This window comes from Camelina sativa, chromosome 14 (genome assembly GCF_030686135.1).
Source record: "Camelina sativa cultivar CO46 ecotype springtype chromosome 14, ASM3068613v1".
Taxonomy (NCBI): Eukaryota; Viridiplantae; Streptophyta; class Magnoliopsida; order Brassicales; family Brassicaceae; genus Camelina; species Camelina sativa.
Window position 1 is genome coordinate 6,417,502 of NC_141893.1, and position 19,203 is coordinate 6,436,704.

The 19,203-nt window shown below is 39.3% G+C and overlaps 4 protein-coding genes across 4 annotated transcripts; all 4 read right to left on the minus strand.

Moving 5' to 3' along the window:
* Positions 1-552: 552 nt before the first annotated feature.
* On the minus strand, positions 553-2,475 carry LOC104740168 (CRAL-TRIO domain-containing protein YKL091C). The gene is made up of 6 exons (XM_010460697.3): positions 2,094-2,475; positions 1,620-1,878; positions 1,302-1,338; positions 1,093-1,210; positions 884-994; positions 553-797 (listed from the first exon to the last, which is right to left on the minus strand). The coding sequence occupies exons 1-6, from the start codon at positions 2,184-2,186 to the stop codon at positions 636-638; spliced, it is 780 nt and encodes a 259-aa protein (XP_010458999.1). The 5' UTR covers positions 2,187-2,475; the 3' UTR covers positions 553-635.
* Positions 2,476-3,018: 543 nt separating this feature from the next.
* Positions 3,019-7,524, minus strand: LOC104740169 (phragmoplastin DRP1C). Its single transcript, XM_010460698.3, has 16 exons — positions 6,975-7,524; positions 6,787-6,850; positions 6,396-6,503; positions 6,194-6,295; positions 5,962-6,012; positions 5,813-5,874; positions 5,575-5,665; positions 5,419-5,483; positions 5,129-5,323; positions 4,915-5,034; positions 4,759-4,829; positions 4,210-4,435; positions 4,067-4,117; positions 3,730-3,970; positions 3,515-3,654; positions 3,019-3,428 (listed from the first exon to the last, which is right to left on the minus strand). The coding sequence occupies exons 1-16, from the start codon at positions 7,104-7,106 to the stop codon at positions 3,303-3,305; spliced, it is 1,845 nt and encodes a 614-aa protein (XP_010459000.1). The 5' UTR covers positions 7,107-7,524; the 3' UTR covers positions 3,019-3,302.
* A 55-nt stretch (positions 7,525-7,579) lies between these two features.
* LOC104740170 (microtubule-associated protein 70-4) lies at positions 7,580-11,027 on the minus strand. Its single transcript, XM_010460699.3, has 11 exons — positions 10,627-11,027; positions 10,427-10,512; positions 10,175-10,240; positions 9,912-10,082; positions 9,622-9,792; positions 9,358-9,513; positions 9,127-9,273; positions 8,951-9,022; positions 8,331-8,858; positions 8,054-8,244; positions 7,580-7,960 (listed from the first exon to the last, which is right to left on the minus strand). Exons 1-11 carry the CDS (start codon positions 10,817-10,819, stop codon positions 7,921-7,923), a joined length of 1,821 nt encoding a protein of 606 aa, XP_010459001.1. The 5' UTR covers positions 10,820-11,027; the 3' UTR covers positions 7,580-7,920.
* Positions 11,028-11,778: 751 nt separating this feature from the next.
* Positions 11,779-18,990, minus strand: LOC104743311 (nuclear pore complex protein NUP155). The gene is made up of 13 exons (XM_087485636.1): positions 18,379-18,990; positions 18,064-18,233; positions 17,822-17,948; positions 17,451-17,713; positions 15,630-17,259; positions 15,321-15,533; positions 14,988-15,235; positions 14,224-14,587; positions 13,765-13,964; positions 13,297-13,654; positions 12,721-12,939; positions 12,307-12,632; positions 11,779-12,173 (listed from the first exon to the last, which is right to left on the minus strand). The coding sequence occupies exons 1-13, from the start codon at positions 18,535-18,537 to the stop codon at positions 12,065-12,067; spliced, it is 4,386 nt and encodes a 1,461-aa protein (XP_087341762.1). The 5' UTR covers positions 18,538-18,990; the 3' UTR covers positions 11,779-12,064.
* Between the last annotated feature and the right edge of the window lie 213 nt (positions 18,991-19,203).

Sequence of the window (19,203 nt, forward strand, 5' to 3'; positions counted from 1 at the left end):
AGGAGGTGTATCGCGTTTGTCGTCGCCGTCGAGAGAAAACAAAGAAGTCGAAGAATTTTGTCTCAAATTTTTTTTTTCCTTTAACCCTAAAGAATTCGACACCCAATCAGAATGGAGCACGTGGCGAAAAAGACGGACGAAAAACGTTCCCAAATAAGAAGCGTTTTTTCAATTATGGGCCTTTCTGAATTAAATTTAAAAAAATAAAAAACCAAGGACGGCCCAAACCATCGCACATGGTCTTAGTGTGGTCTTATGATTCCTGACCAAACTAGGTATCAACCATGTTGTATCCTTATTATTCTTTCAAGTTTCAATGTGTTTTGCATTCTTCTTACTTTTGATGTGAATAGGAAAGAAAGTAGAAAGGATAAGCAAAAGCGATGACACAAGCAGTCCAGCAGAATGAATATATATATTCACACATCTTTCTCATGTTTTGATTGCTTTATTTGTGTAAAATTTTAAGACGAGAAAAGTATTGTTCTAATTCTCTTTTCTTTTTGGTGAATAGTATTGTGTTCTCTCTTACTGAATAAAATATTCAAGCAGTAGGAAAATAAATAATATTAGTCCAATAGATTAAAGGAGGGTTTAGGGTATTCAGGTTAATAATACTTCCAAAGACTATAGAGTTAAACATTATTGTTTGTTATAGCTACTGGAGTAGTCCGAGGAAGAAGAACATCTTGGATTAGTGTGAGCTTAGCTTGGCCACCGTATTCTTCAGGTAAAGCCTCCACTCCGATCTCCTCCTCGAATTTTCTCTGTTCTTCTCCACTAGTTACTATCACAATCTATACAACAACAACAAAACAGAACAATTATGTTTTGAACTTTGTGGAGATAATAAGATACATGAAGAGAGGATTAAAGATAAAACCTTTTCCTGAGTTGCTTTCTCTAGAAAACGGCAGACAAATTTCCAAACGGTCACGAAGAATCCTGGCATATGCAAGATGTAGCATTTTGCAAGGCGTTCCGGGTAGTAAGACTGGAGAAACCATTTTTATTTTTCAGAAGATGGGACTTGTTTTTGCGTGTAATCTACATTGTTTCAGAAAGTAGAAAGAGATGGAGATAGATCCTTACTTGCAAGAATTGAAAGCCGGTGATCAATCCACGAGCGTCAAGGTTTTTGTATGTAATGTTTGCCAGATCAATAACGGCTACTAACTTCTCGCCTCCAACTTCTTTTTCATTGATGCCACTGAAACATATGAAACACAAAAAGCTTGTAACATAACCGACGAACCAGAAAATTACTCAAAGTGTTTTTGGTTTCAATAATGTTTAAACACCTTGCGATTGTTTTGTCTAGCACATAAACAACGAACTCTGCAACACCAAACACATAAAAGATTAGTTCATAGACACTAATCTCAAGAATCAACTCATAATATGGACTCAAAAAACTTCTTGGATTTTGAAGTCAACTGGATCACCTGAATTCAGATGAAACTACTTAAATAACCAGAGAACAGGAAAGAAGCAGATCATATTAATGTATACAAAAGCTAATTTGAGGTCAACCAAACACAATACTTATCTCCTCAAGGAACAGAATATATCCACTAAAAGTCAAAGTCTTAAACAACAAGTGAGAGGTGATCGATTACTTTTGAAGTTAGCTGGATCCTTAGAAGCAAAATGCTTAGAGGTTATGACAAGCACCAAAGGGTGTCCTGATTTGGTAGGACCCTGAAGACAGACCTTTCTGAATTCCAATTCATCCTTCACTTCTGACTCTGGAATGAATCCAGTTGGAGGAACCATGGAGGCTCTCCACTTTTGCCAATCTACAAACATCTTTGCTGCCTTGTCTGGATCCATTGATCTTGCCACCAAGAACCTCATCAATGTTGCTTTCTCATACCCCTTTCAGAGGAAACAACCAAACAAAAACCATGGATCAAATTTTTTTGTTTTACTAAACTGTCTCTACTGTTAGGGTTTGGGAAACTCGGAGCTGATCAGACTTTTAACCGTTATGATGAGAATGAGACAGAGTTTTAACAGTGTGGACCATAAAACCCTTCAAAACAGCCAAAAGAAACAAACTTTGGGAGACTAAAAGCGTCGAATCGGATTACCTCAGTGGAAGAAGAGAGTTTCTCGACGGATTTTCTCAACTGGGTCAAGGCAGCAAGTTCTTGGCTTTCCTCCATGATCTTTTTGGCTCTCATCAGATCCTCAAAACTCTCTCAGAGATATAAAGAGAGAGAGAGAGAGTCTTTTGTGGTCCGTACAGACGCACGATAAAGTCTGTTGAAAAAGTAAATTAGCTTTGATGTTGACAGAGACCCAAAGAAAGCCACAGGAAGACAGAAATAGACAACGTATTTGGCAATTGCCTCTACGATAAAGTGGATAGAAAAGGCAAAAAATCATTGCCCTTAATTCGCTGCAATAAATTGGGCAGCTGGAAGTTGAACCTATCTCTGTTTTTGACTTTTGTTATTACTTTGACGATTTAACACAGGCTGTGATGATTTTATGACTTTTACTCGTACATCCCCAATCTTTAACTATTACTAACTACCGATACTTGTGCATGTTTTTAAATCTTCAAATGATCCATCATCCATGTGAATTGTGAAGCAGGCTGATCGTTAGTTAAATTACCATTGCATTAAAAGCACTATGACTTGAGTTTAAGTTTCCTTTGTTAAATTTGAGACGTGTCTAACTTATGGAGAGTCCTATCCTATGCCACTAATAAGCCATTATTGAATTGTATAACAAACAACCGGTCTATATGGTTTCCGCTTACGTGTGTGTATATACACTTCATCTGTTCGCTCTGAGTGGAAATTTAGTTCTAACGACTATTATTGTTCGTGACAGAAGAAATGGTTTGATAAGTTGGTTCTTTCTTAATGAAAAATATAAATTGGACTTTTCAAGACAAATAGGATTTCTTTGTAGTCTATTCATTTTTTCATACTTGAACCGAATCTGGATAGTGATCCTAAAGGTGAGCAGTAGAATATGAAGCGCCGGTCAAATTCTTCCATATCTAAAAGTTCATAACTTTCATCCTTTTGTCGTAAATGTAAAAAGCGTGCAACTTCAAATATGTCTCAACCGTTCTAAAACAGTATCAAAGAATCGAAGATACAGACAAAAAAAGAAGTGGGAAAGTTGTGATAGAAATTAGCAGACCCAAGAAAACATGAGTAATCCCGTGTGAGTTTGTGTGGATTGGAAGTTAGAACTCCCAACATACCTATTATAATGCAGTGCCCACACGAACAAAAGAAATCAACAATATAAAGAATAGTAGTGCTTAACAAACCCCGTTACTTCCAAGCCACAGCATCGATGTCATCTCTAGCTTGTTTGTAAAGTTCGAGTCGTTTGGCTAGTGTCCCTCTTCGTTCCATCAGCTGTGGGTCTTCATCCAACATCGCTCCCAGCTTCTCCTTCTGCACCATTATTGATTAAACATTATTCTCGGTTTGCGAATTTTTTCTCAAGCAACCAAAAGAGGAGTAATAATAATATTCTTTACCTCTTTCCTGCCTACTTGAGCGTAGAAGAAGTTGAGGAGCGATCTCTTAGCTTCTCTAACTTGGCAGTAAACAACAGCTTTGGGAAGCGAGTTTCTCAATGTGTCACAGACCATGTTTATGTATGCACTCACGTTGGATCCTGAGTTATCCAAAGTCAACAAACAAAGCCTTGATCTGTCTCAATCATAAGTAAAGGGAGGCGAGAGACACATACCGATCTTTCTGAAGTGATTATCGGAGTAGGGATCTGCGTTTGGTGCTGGGGCATTCCTTGGATTCGGTTTCTCTTTCTCGGGTTCAAGGTGAAGTTTCCTGAAGAACTCAACCGTGAGGTAGCTGGATTCCATGTCCACCAGACGAAGAACCGTTTTCCTGCTTTCGTCTCTGAATCTTTCAAGGGCTTCATTTGCAGCAGCTGCTATATCGCTTGCTAGAGTCGGGAATCGCTTCAGTTCCTGATAAACATAACAATGGCATTTTGAGATTGAAACAGTAAAGAGCTAGGAGGAGTTCTCAAAAGTCAAAACCAAAGGCCTCTTCTCAGTTCTTACCTCTGTTTCTGAAATTGACTTTCTGACCAGCTCTTTCAATACGAAATGCACCTAGAAAATATCAAACAGTAATCAAGAATATAGTCAATTTACTGTAAATTAAGTCTCAAAGTAATGGAATCTAAAATTTTTTGGACGCATACTGCATCGACAGTGGCTTCAGCTGGTCCTTTGAAATAGCTTATGGATCCATCAATGAGCCTTCTGTATCCTTGTTCAGGAGCAATAAGATGTGGTTGATAACCATCTGCTTCTGAAACAACCTTCTGAACATTTTTGGTAGAGAGATGTCGATCAAAGGGAAGTTTCTTTAAGGCTGCTGGTAATTGATGGTCGAAAACTCCATAAATTCGGTCTCCACCAGGTCGTCTGATACAAACAACATAATAAATGTAAGACTACCAACTTTACCGGACCTACATTGTCAAATTATGTGAACATTTTTTTGGCATACATCTATGAAAAGGTCATTGTTGTAATAATTTACAAAAACTGCACATCCTTATTCTGGAAGCTGACTAGAAAATAAGCAAAGTAAAGACTCATTATAGGGCAGCATATTACTCTGGAATCGCCACTATCTTTTGAAAACATTCATAGACTCCAAATTGATCATCAAAATCGCATCGTAATAGTATACCGACAACAATTTATGAGCTATACAAATAAGAAGCAATAACTAAATCACTTACCCTCCATCCAAATGCTCCTTAAAGACACGATCAAATGCCCGGCAGAGTTCCAAAATTGTGTAAAGTTGGGCCTGGAATCATATATTTGGTGTGTGACTAACCATACGATTCTGATGCAACTCTGAATATCAATTACATAATGGTTTAAAATCTTACTCCTGAATCTACTGCAATGGGTCTTCCAATTCTATCAAGCTCTGCATTTATCTCATCGATGCTTTTGTTGATCAAAGCAACAATACTGGGAATTTTCTGCCTGATAACAGTCTCTAAGTGCTAATAGAGAGAAAAACAAAGAAATAAGAAAGACAAAGCCATACAATGAAGCTTTAATTTAAATGAGATCTGTGCGAGTAAATCCTAAGGGTACCTGAGACAAGAGTTTTGCTAGATATTCTGATCCCATTCTACTGGCTAAGTGCCCGTATTCAGGGCTTGTTTCAAAATATTCACGCTCTTTTCTACGTGCAGCAATCATATCAACCCTTTTATTGATATCAGCCTGTGAGCGATTCACAATTCCAACCCAGGGATGTTGCAAACGGTACGACCTTCCCTCAAGAACCTTCATCATATAGATAAAAGAGGTGTCAAAGTAATTTAAACAAGTAACTGAATTAGTTGAGACCCCAAGGTGCAGATATAAGGAAAGACCCTTACATCTAAACAATCTGTTCCTTTGTCCATGATATCAAGCTTGGTTGCAACTCCAAAAGTCCTTTCGCCTACAGATATATATTAGAGGGTTAAGAAAATGTTGTGGAGTGTAAAAAATCACTACCTACCAGCTACTAGGAAACTACATCTAGGTCGTACCTGTGGGATCAACTTCTCTAGCAAGTTTTATAGCGTCTGAGGTAGCAATATCTTGATTAGCTGGAGAAATAGCCAATATGATGCAATTTGGCTGCAGTTAAAACAATTCATGGATAAGCTTCCAAAGTTGACATTATTGTGAGCGATGATGACCAAATGCATTCTTTTGTTCAACTTGGCTGAATAGATTGAAAAATTGCCGAAACCTTCTCAGCAATAGCTTAGAAGTAAGACTGACCTTCTCAACATAAGAGCGGACCATATTTTCAATGTCTTGGACGATACTATCCGGTTGTCCCTCTACAAGAATAATATTCAAGTCAGTGAATAGTTTAAGCACAAGTTACTAGATAAAAGAACCAAGGATATGGCATATCAAACTCTTACCTACAGCAACCTTTGTCAAACCCGGAAGATCTATGAGCGTCAGATTAACAACTGTAGAGAAAAGCGTAAAGTGAGAAATCAAAGTAACAAGAATGAGGTTAGCAAAAAATTGAAATCTTCCAATCTAATCCTACTACGTTTTACTCATTACTGCTGGTGTCAACAACAAAGGAAATTTACTAAGTATTAACAATAGGGATGCATTCCAAGAAATGTGGTATTAAGAACAAACCATTAGGAGAATATATGCTCAGCTGGATTGGAATGTTTGAGATTTGTTTCGACTTCCCAGTAATACGATCAGTTTCATCCTCAATCTCCTTCCGCACAGCAGCTGAAAAGAGAAGAACACTTATTAGTTTCCAGCAAATAGCTTCGTATTACATAGTTCATTGACAATTAGACTTCCCCATGAAAGAATCAATCAAACCTACCAAAATCAGCAAATTTCTTCTTAGGAGCATGAAGAAACTCAGCGTACTCAGTTGTCCCTTCTTCAGTCTTGTGAAGCTGCAACACCAATGGCCTCCTCGTAACGATACCTAATGAATCAAATGGTATCAATTTAGATGAGCACTTAAAGACGACATAAGAAAAGAAAAATAAATGATCAAACCAACACAAAGACTGAAAACGATTTAAGGGAATCAACATCAATGAAACATTATTCACATGGAACAGTAATGAGGAGCTAGTGTGTAGGTTCTTCGAGGTACTAAAAAAAATGTTCATGTAATGTTCCCGAGAACACAAAATTTAACCTAGATTTCAATTCCAAACATACAAACGCCAAAAAAAATTGCTTAACGAGAGATAAAAAATTACCAGATCCACGAGGCAGGAAGTCTCTTCCCACAACACTTTCTAGAACTGAAGATTTTCCAGAACTCTGATCCAAACATCAACAATAAGAAATCAGAAACGTAAGGGGATTATTAAAGAGGCGAAGAAGTTAGATCGGATCTTAAGATACCAAATGTGTTTTAAGTTTCCAATAGAAAAGAGATCAAAACCTGGCCACCAACGACAGCGACGGTTGGGAGAGCTTCCCAAAGAGACATTCCTTCACCGCCATGATCTCCGAGGACAGTACATGCCCTCTGGATTTTATTTATCAGACCTATCAAACTCTTCATCGTCGCCATTTTTTCCTGGAACGTATGACAGATCCAGAGAATCTCTCACGGACCGCTCAGATCTAGATCTAACGAAGATACAATACGGTTGATCGGATGGTGGATTCGAAATCTACGGTGGTGGTACTTTACTCTGTCTCTCTCGCGGCGGTGGATGAGATTTGATGAATCTGGAAAAGAAAAAAAGAAAAAAGAGAAAAGAAGCCAAAGGAGCAGAACGGTAATGGGAAGCAATTTCAAACCAAGAAAAGTAGGACCACGCTTTCAAATATTGGATACTTTTGGGCCCAAAGTGAAAATATTAATTATTAATTAGTCCCACGTTGCGATACGCGTACCGGTCGGTTAAAGAACTGAGCCGGTTCAATTCATGTGGTTATGACGTTTTGTACAGTGATCTTTATTTAACTCTTTTTCAAAATTTGTTAAGCATTTTTGGGTTCGATCAGTTCTTTATTAGGCTACCAAATACTCCAACTGAGTTAGGTTAACAAGAATATTAACTAAGGGGAGAGAGAGTGACACACACAAAACAATCACACAGTAAAAGCTTAAAATGTTACATAAAACTTAAAATGTTACATAAACCAATACCCTAACTCTCCTACTATACATAACACAAAATATATCAGCCAAGTGAAGTCAACTAACTCCCTTTAGCTTGAAATGTTGGTATATACTTCAGAGAAGAAGCACACACCAAATCAAATCGGGGTTCGGTACATGGTTTTCTCTTTCGGCCTTTTGAATCACTTCCCTTAATTTGGCACAAGCCGCAGAGATCAGCCAGTGAGTGATAGAATTGTTCCATTATATAAGTTTATCACGGTGTGCTCCTCGTCATCCCAGTTCGTCCAGATACTCTACAAAAGATCAAATGCGTGAGTATAGTGACATTTGACGATGTATACTAGATAAAGGTCATTGTATATATTAATATATGATATGATGATTACCTTCCAGTAAGAAGTTGAGCAGTGTTTGAAGATCCTTTTGAGACCGAGGGGCGTCTGGTTTTACTATCCTGTTGTCCTTTATCTACACGCATTGCAGCAACTTCTTTCCCCATTACAGCTACCTCTCTTCGCATCTTCTTTGCCTCAACTTCCATCGCTTTCGTTAAAGTTTCAACTTTCTTGGCCAACATCTAAAAAATTCACAACCCAAATATTTAGACTCTAAACAATTCATTTAAAGGCTACAAATAATAGGAGAAGACCAAATCAAAGTGACCTCAATAGCTTCGTCCTTGTCCCTCAGGCTCTGATCTTTTTCATGAGCAGCTTTTCTTAATGTTATGACCTCTTTCTGCAGCAAATCGTATAAGACACCTGGGACGCTATCATTATTTGTTGACTTGTCATCTGATTCTTCTTCCCCTTTTACTGAGCTAGGTGACTCGCCTCTGTTAGTTCCTTCGGCAGACTGGTGGTTCAAAGGATGATTTGATCTCGGTCCATTTATTAGCAGTTTACTTCTATCCAACGATCTGGTGCCTCCATCGAATGATCTGGATGTTCCTTTAGCATGCTTCAATACAGAACTCGCACTAGGAGTCAATGATCTCAGCTGAGAACTTGGTGTTCTCTTGGTCAAAGAGCCATTTGATGTAACTTTTGGACTCGTTTCGGCTCCACTAAGGGATTGTCTTCGAGTAGGCCCGTTGCTCGCACTTCTACCAATAGATGTGCCTCTGTTGCTGCTGCTTGTAGGCCTCTTTAAACTCTCTTCTAACACTCTAAGCCGCAGTAGAAATTTCTCCTAAAAATAAGTAAAAGCAGCAATTCCAAAAGTAAGGCCATGTAATAAAAAGTAGGATAACAATGTTCCCCAGCTATGATTTTAGTTTTTACCTTCAGCTGAGCTTCAGATTTTGCAGCTCGGTCAGCTATGGCAAGTTTGTCGCGTAATTGTTGCATTTCTCCCTGCCCAACCAGAAAGGAGATGGACATAGTTTTTAGTTAGTCTCCGTAAATATGAATCACAACTTGAAGCAGCAGGAGAATTAAATATATGTATCAACAATGACCTGCAGAAATCTACGTTCTTCGAGCCACTGCCTTACAGGCATCACTTTGTCGCTGGCATCTTTCCATTCATTGGCTACTATAGTAGCAACTCTGTTTGCATTTACCTTAGCACGGGCCAATTCCCGTTCAAGAATTTTCCTTTCTTCCTGAAGAAAAGACAAAACGCCACAATTTATTATCAGTACGAGACCAACAAATTTGCTAACAAGAAAAACAGTAATCACTATTACATTCATTTCTTGAAATTTCCTCTGGTAATCTCTGACTGCATTTGCGGCTGCACCACCAGCAAGAACAGCTTCCTCTAACTCCCGCACACTCTGCATAAGCTTTTCAACTTCTGCAACTTTCTGTCTGTGCATCTTGTCTATAATTCTATTTTCTTCCTATATTAACCAATGAATCAACAAAATAAGGCCACCACACCACAGAGTAAGAAAGGGAGGAGATAATCTACTATTGGTGGTCCAATGTAAAAGAATTGATGAACATACCTGACAAATTTCAATCTGTTTCATCAATTCTTGATTCTTATTCTGGAGATCATCAACCATGGAAGCCTTTGCCAATGCAGACTGAACTGTCCTTTCAGCTTCAAGCAAAGCTGCTTCCTTTGATTTGGTTAGACGGTCCAATGATCTGTTGTCGTCTTGAAGTTTAGCAACCTACAATTCAAAACATGTAAAACCAAATGAGAAGGAAGGTCCAGTGATCTCTTGTCCCAGACAGAAGTTGTTGAATCAAGCTATACGAATATATTTCGGATTCAAAGGAAGGAAGATACTTCTAGTCTCGAAAGCTTCAATTCAGCCTCTAAAGGAGCAAGAATAGCTTCAATTGGAGGCATGTCATCATCCTTTTGAGCAGCATGAACCCTACGAAGAGAGGCTTCAGCTACAAACTGAGCTGCCATGGAAGCCTTCTTTTCTTCATTTATCTTCCTGATTTCAAGGTTCTGTGACAAACATACAACATCATCAAATATAGAATCAATAGAACGAAGAAAAGGGAATCAAAGAACAAAGGGAGAGATATAACAAAGCATACTTTACTCTCGAGAAGGTTTTCAACAAGTTTGAGTTTTTCCACCATCTTTCCCAACTCTTCAGTAAGCTTCAAAATTACAACAGCAGAAACGTCAGCCAAATAAAAACTGAAGTAAGACCACAGACAAGCAATATATATATAGCAGAGATGACTAATTTCAAAGTAACCAAAGTCACATCTTCTATAAATAGGAACATTATCATAATGCCACTCTCTAAGTTCAGTAATATGGAAGAAGATTAAAAAGTAAACCTCTTCAACAGCCTTTTCTCTTTGTCGTTCAGACAACCTCAATGCTTTGATTTCAGCTTGTGCTTCAGACAATTCCCGATCCTTATCTGTATATATATACATCAAAACCAAAAGTCACACACACACACACACACGATTGTTCAAATCCCTAAAGTCAAAATCTCATCAACAAAAATCATACTAGTATTCTCGTAACTAACCTCTGACTTCATTCTCCAAGCGATTTAACTCAATTCTGACGGGATCCGAGCCGTGGAGTAAGGTCATGAACTCGTTATCGGCGTCAAAGCTTGGTCTCATCGATCTCCGTCGTGGCAAGCCCTTGCTTCCTCTTCCTTCTCTATAAGACGACGATATCGTCAATGACGGTGACATGAATCCTCTTTCCTCCATTTCTTCTTCCGATCTCAAATCCTCACTTCACTCACTCAAACGAAGAGAAGAGAACCATTTTAGCTAGCTAGGGATTTAAATGAGGTTTAAGGGTGTATGGTTGTTAAAAAGAGTGACGACGAGAGAGAGAGAGAGAGAGAGAGAGTGACACTGTTAATTACTACTACTACTACTGTTTAATGGAGTATCATTATGGGTTAATTACATTGAAGAGGATTAGGGACCATCTGTATTTATTTTTGTATGTGTTGTCAAATTATTAGGGACCATCACATTTTTGTCCAAACATGTACGACAAATGTATATCACTAGAGACCCTTCTCTCATCATTCCAATGAATGACACCATTTTATTTTATTTTAATTGAGTTTTGATTTCAAATCATTTCAGATTAGTTTTTGGGTACTTATGTGTACATATTCTCATGTTTATTAAAAGTATACTTTAGGGGGAAGGAGGGTTATTGAAGTTTTTAATCTGTCGTTGAATTTGCTGTCAATTCATTTTCCCCAAAGATACACAGTGTACGGAGTATGATTGAAGAAATCAATGTAGTATCATCTTTTAGCTTTAAATGAGCCCAACATGTCCCAAGTCCGGACCACGGTCAAACCCAACTAATCTCAAATTTTTTAGCTGTTTACTTTTATATTGTTGTTGTTTTTTCCTCGAGGGTAGGGTAAAAGAATAAAAGGGAAAACAAAAGCTGCCAGAAAATTCGACTTTGGTTCTATGAAAATTTGCAATGGAATCCAACGTTGGGAGCACGAACGGTCAAAGTAAAAAAAACACAAATACTAGAGAGAACTCCCCAGCTGTGCTACTTAAACCAAGTTTGTAAAGTTTTAGCATACGGATACAATAAATTTACTAACAATTGTTTTCTTCTAAATGCATACTATTAAAAAGTTCTTAATTATTTTTGCTGTGAAACATCAATTTGGTCCTGTACACAACAATTAAATAATCGACAACAACACTCGATAAAGAAATTAGTCAAATTACAGAGTATACAGATTAAAATTGACATACAAGGCCCCCGAATTTTAAGAGGAGGGACTACAGAATTATTTTTTTCTCTTTTTCGTATTTTTGATTCTCTCTGAGAAGACTAAAGAAGAAGAAAGGGGAAATTTCCCCAAAGAGTGTAATTTAAAGTTACAAGAAAGCTGCTAAAAAGCCCTATATAAAAAACTGAATTTGCATCCAAATGAAAAGAAGAAAAAATAAGAGAGTGATGAAGGATCAGAAGGAGAATGGAGTTAAGAGAGACTCGTCAAGGTCTTTGAAACGTGCGTATACTAACTCCGTCCTGTTCGGTGGCAGAGCCAGTCTCCTAACCTCTGTCATATACCTGTTTGTGAGAATAAAAATATAAAAATCGTAGGATTTTCAGAGATTCTTGATTTTTAATTATACTTCAAAACAAGGAGAGTGGGTAAGAAAACCAAACCGAATCCAACCAAAAATGGCAGAGAGAAACTTGCCTGTTTGCAGCGTTTGCGATCTTATCACGGACCCCTTGATTACTAACAGCTTTGTTCTCTAGAGCAAATGATCCGCCTAGTATGAGAGAAGAGCTGGTTGGACTCGACCCCATTCTGTCTGACAATACAGACATTGCCCATTCAAGGAGCACCACTAGAACCGAACTAAGGAGGCGGATCCTTAGATTTGGTGATGGCACAATGGCTGCATTGGATAGCAAACGGTCATAAGCGTTAAGCACAGGTTCAGCTGCGCCTTTGCAAGCGGCCAGAAGAGCTCGAGCTATGTCTTCATCCCCAACATCCCCAACCCTCTCTGATCTCTCCTGTAAAATTGTCCACAATATATGTACTCAAATTCAGTTCATAACCCAATGAAATGAATCAACAGCTTAACGAGAAGGAGGAGCTTACAAGTGCAGCTTTCTCGAGGTGAAGGCACAAAACATCGAGGGGTAAAACAACTCCATCGCCAGGGTATACATGAGATCCGACTCTCTTGAGAACTGCACAGGCTTCAGCTATCCCACCTTGTGAAAGAGCTTTGTCAATAAGTCTAGCCCATGTTTCCCTTATTATGCTTGAATCAGCATCACCAGAATAGTTGGCAAAGTAGAGCATTTCCAGACAGATCTGCAAAGAGTGAAGCCAGAACAATAAACAAGCAATGAAAAGAGAGCCTACACAAAGAGTCAAAGATACGAGCACTGAATCTTTCCAATTCAACAACTTGATCTAATGATTTTCCAACTTTGAAACTAGGATACTAACGCAACAATTCTAAGCATGACGTAAAACAGTGATCATCGACTTTGAGTTAGGTTAAGTATGAATAGAACCTACGAATTTACTTAATATCAGCTAAGTTACAGATAGAGATAAACAGTGGCTCTCCTCGTTTCTATAGTTACATCTAGAAAACCAGTTAACCGGAAACATGGCCCAAAACTAATTAAAAAACGAAAATATATATAAGGTTTTTGGACTCACCTCCCAGAGCTCAAATGGGACAGCATATTCATTATACAACTGTGTTACGCTTTTAAGTTCCGAGGAGAGCTCCATGGCCTTTTCATTTGCTGCATTTGCTAAGCTGGAATCATCACTAGAATCACCATCAAGTACTGTCCCGTTCTGGTCAGAGTTCTGCATGGCAGCCGAGGACTCCGAATTGGAAGCTATAGCTTCAAGTTCGTCTCTGATCTTAATTTGGAACTGAACAACTGCGAGTTTTCCTTCAAGCAGATCAAGCAACCCATTGTCAGAAGCACCTTGAGAAGAACCTACTAAACCATCACTATTACTTGCATTCTTGGCCTGTAAAACTGCGTGGCTTAGGTATTCTCGCCTAAATTCATAAGGCAACCCATTAGAGATGAAAAAGGAAGGGGGAGTAAGAAAATCAAGATAGTGTGACTTGAGGAAATATTCAACACATAACATAAAAGATTGGTTTACCTTTGTTCAAGTGTAGGATTGTCCCCTGAACTAATAATAGCACGTCTCTCTGCAAGCCTTAGAAGTACGTGAGCAGCAAGCACATGCTGTCTCTTTGACACATAGTATTTCGCAAGAAGATCAAAGTATTTTGCTTGATTTGATGAAATCTGTGTTCCTGAGTGACCCAGCGGAGATGAACCAGTAGACACAGCCCCAACCTAAGGCATGAGGAGACAAATGTAAGTATTCTTAGAAAGTAGTTGCACTGTCGACCACCAAACCTGACTATTTTTTGTCACGCAGTTGGTGGCAGACTGAGGCTGCTAGTTAATAACTATGGAGGTTAGCTAGTTTAACAAGTAGACAAATCCCTGAACATTTAAGGTTATGCCTTACTTACGTGACAAGATACGATAGAAAATCCTGACACCATAACAATGGAAATAGCTTAAAAGGGCTAACGTGTAAATAGCAAACCTGTGATGCAGAATGACTGCCAGCAATCTGGAGAAAAGGTACCAAATCCGGACCTCCATACTCCAGGAGCTCGTTTTCAAGACCCAGTTCTATCATGGCCTTGTATAGGTACTCCCGGAACGCTCTGTCAGTTGATTGCACACCAAGATGAACAATCTGGCATATATATTGTCTACGTGAAGCCTCGTCTAGCATGGAACTAGCTAAAGATCGCAAGGAGTTGGCAATAATCTCATAGCATTGTTTCCGCTGGGCAAGAGCATGCTCTCTTATGGAAGCATCAAGTTGGTCATTGAAAGCATCGCCAGCAGGATCAAGAGCTTGGGCCTTCTGCAAAGGCAAGCAGACAACAGCTTCATAGAACCTGTAGATAATTATTGTGAGTGAATACCAAAAAAATGGAGTCTTCAAAGAAAGGGCAACAAAATTTGAATCATGTATAATTGATTCTGAGTTAAGCTGGCCGTTTTGCCTTAGGGCTTTAACTTTATTCTTTGTATGAATGCTTAATTGTAAACTTCTAGGTACGGTCTATCTTTTTCGTCTATCTTAAACTACATTTTACATAATAAACATTTGGAGTATTCTTTTGAAACTCGATTTAGAAGGCTAAAAGGAATTAACTTTTCTCTGACTGCCACTAAGAATAATAGCTTTAACATACAAAAAAAACAAAAAAACAGAAAACTATATGGCTTATTGACCAACGATCACAAACTAGAACCAACCAAGTGTGTAGGCATCTACTTGAATGAAAAACTAACCTCAATTCCTCAAAACGTTTGCAGACAGTTCGGAGATCTGCAGATCCCGGGATTTTGCTCAAGAAACTGAACGCCTCTCTAGCAACATTCTCCTTCTCTTCACTATCTGAAGTTACAGCAGCTCTCTCAAGACGTTCAACAGCTAAGAAGAATTTGTAATCAGACTCCTTGAAGTAACTTGGGCAACCTTCACGTAGTCGCCCGCTTATATCGTCAACTGTTCCCCTGCCATCTGAGCCAGTATAATACTGTGGCACCCAATAGTATCAGATTCTAATTAGTGAGTCAAAACATTCAGAAATGGGACACTAAGGCTATTTAAAAGGCTGGTACCTCCATCACGGCAGATATGAGCCTTGTTGCAATTTGGTCACCCTCTTCAGAACAAACTAGCTGATGGAATGTCAACTGAACTAAAGCTTGCTTTAGATATGCGTCAAACCCCTGAACTAATCTAGCAACATGATGTTGAGAAAGAAGTTGGAGTAGGAAAAGGGCTTCTGCAGATCTGAGAAGCAACTGCCTGATACACTCCATAGCCCTCACCTGCAGGAAGGCATGACTAAATTAATGACTTCTACTCCAGTACCATTAAAGAGGAAGAAAGTAACACCAGATTTATAAGAATTCAACAAATCTTACCTCTCTGGCAGCCAATTCAGCAGGACTATACGGCAACCGCTGTCTTTTATTTGCTGACTCACCTCCGTTGGAATATGCTCCAAACAAGTTCCTAACCATATTCCTCTCAGTAGCTCCCAACTCTGAACCAGTACCATACAAAATAGAGCCAGTTACATCTCCTAAACCAGCAACACATCCATAAAGCCCCCTTCTCTGGTTTCTTCTAGATCTCAAGAATTTCTCCAATGATCGAACCTTGCTTTCCAGAACATGCATAGCACTGGTAGAAAGACGACAGATCACAACTCCTTCCTCAGACATGGTGTCAGAACTGATTTTCTTAGACATCACAGAAAGTTCCCATAGGGGAAACAGTAATCTTGATGTACAAAGGCAGAGCCCTTCATAAGCACCTGAGAAAATGGGCTCCGCTTCTTGAACAACTTGGCCCATGCTGAAACCTCCAGTTGCTGTTCTAGTGTTTGACAATCCACTAGTGCCATCAAACTGTGGCATTCCTACAATTCTCGGATCCTCAAACGCCTCAGCTGCCTTGTCAGCAACAATGTTACTAATTAAATTTTCAAAATTTATTATTCGGGCAGCCAACATCAAGCACATGGCAGCCGCTTCACCTGCTCCAAAGCGGGTGAAAAAATCTTCTAGAAGGGACCTTGGAGAATTGGATTCTAGAAGTCTTCTTAAGATATCCACAGGCCTATTAAAAACGAGTTCCATCATACCCATGGTGGTAAAAACGACAATCTTTCTCCTTGGCAAAATATGCTGGGTCGAAAGATCACCTCTGGCCCAGAGTTTTCCACATGCTTTTTCATAAGACTCTCCTGAGACTTCGAGTCCACAGTATTCTAGTTCTGAATATAAAGATTGAACAGTAGCGGCAGTATCAGGAGAGGGGAAAACATCTACTACAAAAAGCATACGGCCTTCAATAGGAAGGGAAGACACAACTTCTCGTAAAGCCCGAGAACTCCTTGAACTTGGCCCTGAACTGCTACCAACCTGAGACTGAACGCTTGAATCTCTGCTAACAACAAGAAGAGAAGACATAGTAGGTGGCGACGAATCTGAAAGGACAAGAGTTCCAACAGAATAGTAGGCAGTTTCAACTTTCATAGAGAGGTCTTCGTTCTGAGTTCTACCAGCGATAGATGCAGCTCCAAAACCAAGACCAACACCGACTCCCAATGGAGGAGATGGCCTGGTTGAAACCACTTTCAGACAGTTTGGAGTCTGACGGTGGTTGTTAAACCCACTAAAGCTAATACTGCTACCACTTCCACTTGAGGAGGTGGAAAGATACATCCTCCTGCCATCTGATAATGCTGCAACAAGGTGCAACCATTTTGACTCCAGCATGGACAATGGCGAAATGCTGACTATGGAGGGCTTGTTAGATCGACCTGCCACTGCTGCCTGACGATTTCCTTGGCTCACATCCTTCTGATTTAGTAGATTCTTTTCTTCTGCCACCTTCTTAAGAGGACCTTCCCCATTTGGCCCAAAAACATATGCTTGAAGTTTCATCTCTTCAGTGCGGGCATATAAAATTTGCCTTTCGTTATCCACAACCATCTCTACGACAGGATCTACAGCTCCAAACTTGAACACATTTGGCACAACCCACCTAACACCAACAGAATTTGGGATAAATGTTTAAAAACTGTCAGAAAGAATGTGGTATTGTGGAACTGTTTCGAGCATAAGGAGTTTTGGCGATACAATATGGATTTCTAGAAGCTTAGTTAATCCTCAAGTTCCAGAATCGAACAGCGGAGAGAACAAATAAATGAAAAGGACAAATGAGAATGTGTGTACCTTGAGATCACACTACCTACGCCTGCAGTAAGGCACACTTTACGACAACGTTTATTCCAGCCTGAGCCAGTTGTATATAGCAGTTCATAGATGTGACCATCACGTCCAGCAATGAAAATGCGCCCTTTATTGGTACATGTAACGCATGTCATTGTCACTCCATCTGATGAAATTGTATAGTCAGGTAGAGGCTGTACTGAAATTTCAGCAAAAGGATCTCTACCATCAGGCCCTTCAGTGCAGCACACTCCAACAAGAACCAACTGATGAGAAGTAGAAAAAAAAACTTATTTTCCTCTCAGAAAAAACAGAAAAAGTAGTACATAAAACTAAAGAAGTTGTGATCAGATTGCGCCTTTGAAAAGGGTTACCTCAACAGGAGTTGCCAGCACCAAAAGATATTGAATAGCTTCAACAAAGACTCCGGGTCTACATTTCGCTAGACCAACCGCACAAATAGCCTGCTCCTCCCCGCTATACTCAGGACATTGCCCATCCCTAATTGACATATGCATTTATCAAAAAAAACAAAGGACACCTAGTTAAACAAGGCATCTCAAGCTTCTAAATACCCCTGTAACTAAAAGAAAAAGAAAAAAAAAGCCGAATTTACCTTTTGTCAAAACGCCACAGAAATAAAGAATTGTCTACAGATGCCCAAGCTCGTCGGATCTCCGGAAAAATCCCACACAAAGCAGTCCCTTCTCCCCCAGCAGTATTATACCTCTCAATAAGTACAGAAGGCAATTCCCAAGTCTCACCAACCTCAATCAAAGGCGGCCACTGCAACAAAAGCCAAACATTATATAAGACAAAGCTCAAGTTCTAAACCATCTCTATACATCATCTCCCCCCCCCCCACCCCCCCCCCCCCCCAATTGGCTTGGAATCAAAACAGCTCCAATTGAAGCAAAGCAAGGAAACAAACCTCTCTGGGATGAGTGGAATAAGGGTGACTAGCGTATCTAGAAGCTTCAAGAGCTTCTTCAAGGTCAAGCTGGGATGCGGCTTCTCGGCCAATGCGGTCACCAATGCAAAGACCCGCGCTTGTCACATCACGCATCGCAATCTCTTCGTCTTGCGACATCTTATTTTGAAAGAATAAACAAACACGGGAACGAATCCAAAATCAAGTATAAAATAAATAAAAAGACTCGGATTTTTTATTTTGAAACAGAGAACCCTAAGTGAAGTTCTCGGTTAGCGAGAAAACCAAAACCCTAGATCGATTTTTTTGGCTCCCTCGCGAAAACAAAGAGAGCGGGAACTAGAAAAGAGAAACGTCCCCAGTTCAAATTTGGATTCCGACTGGAGAAAGAAAAAAAAAAAGTGTCTGGAAGGAAGGAACGAACCACGACAGTAAAAGAGAGTCGCCAAGGGTTTTAATACGACGGAGAGAGAGAGGTTTCTCTTCTCTGATACAAATTAAATCGATTTTGCCTTTCCTTCCTTTCCGGCTAAACCAGTCGGGTCGAACTTTGTTGTTTCCCCGGTTCGGTTCGGGTCGGGTCGGATCAATCCCTTCTTCTTTTTTTGGATCAATTCCTTTTTTTTTTTTTGATAATTCAAACATTAATATATATATATATATATGACTATTCTTTTCGATTTTAAACCAATTTTAAGAATTTTTGGCCGAGATTCAAACAGTTGTTTTGTTTTATAAAATAAAAATATACAAATATTATGGATTTGGCGAGATTTGGTTCGAGCTTCCATCAATGTTTTTTTTTGTTCTTTCACAAGACTCATT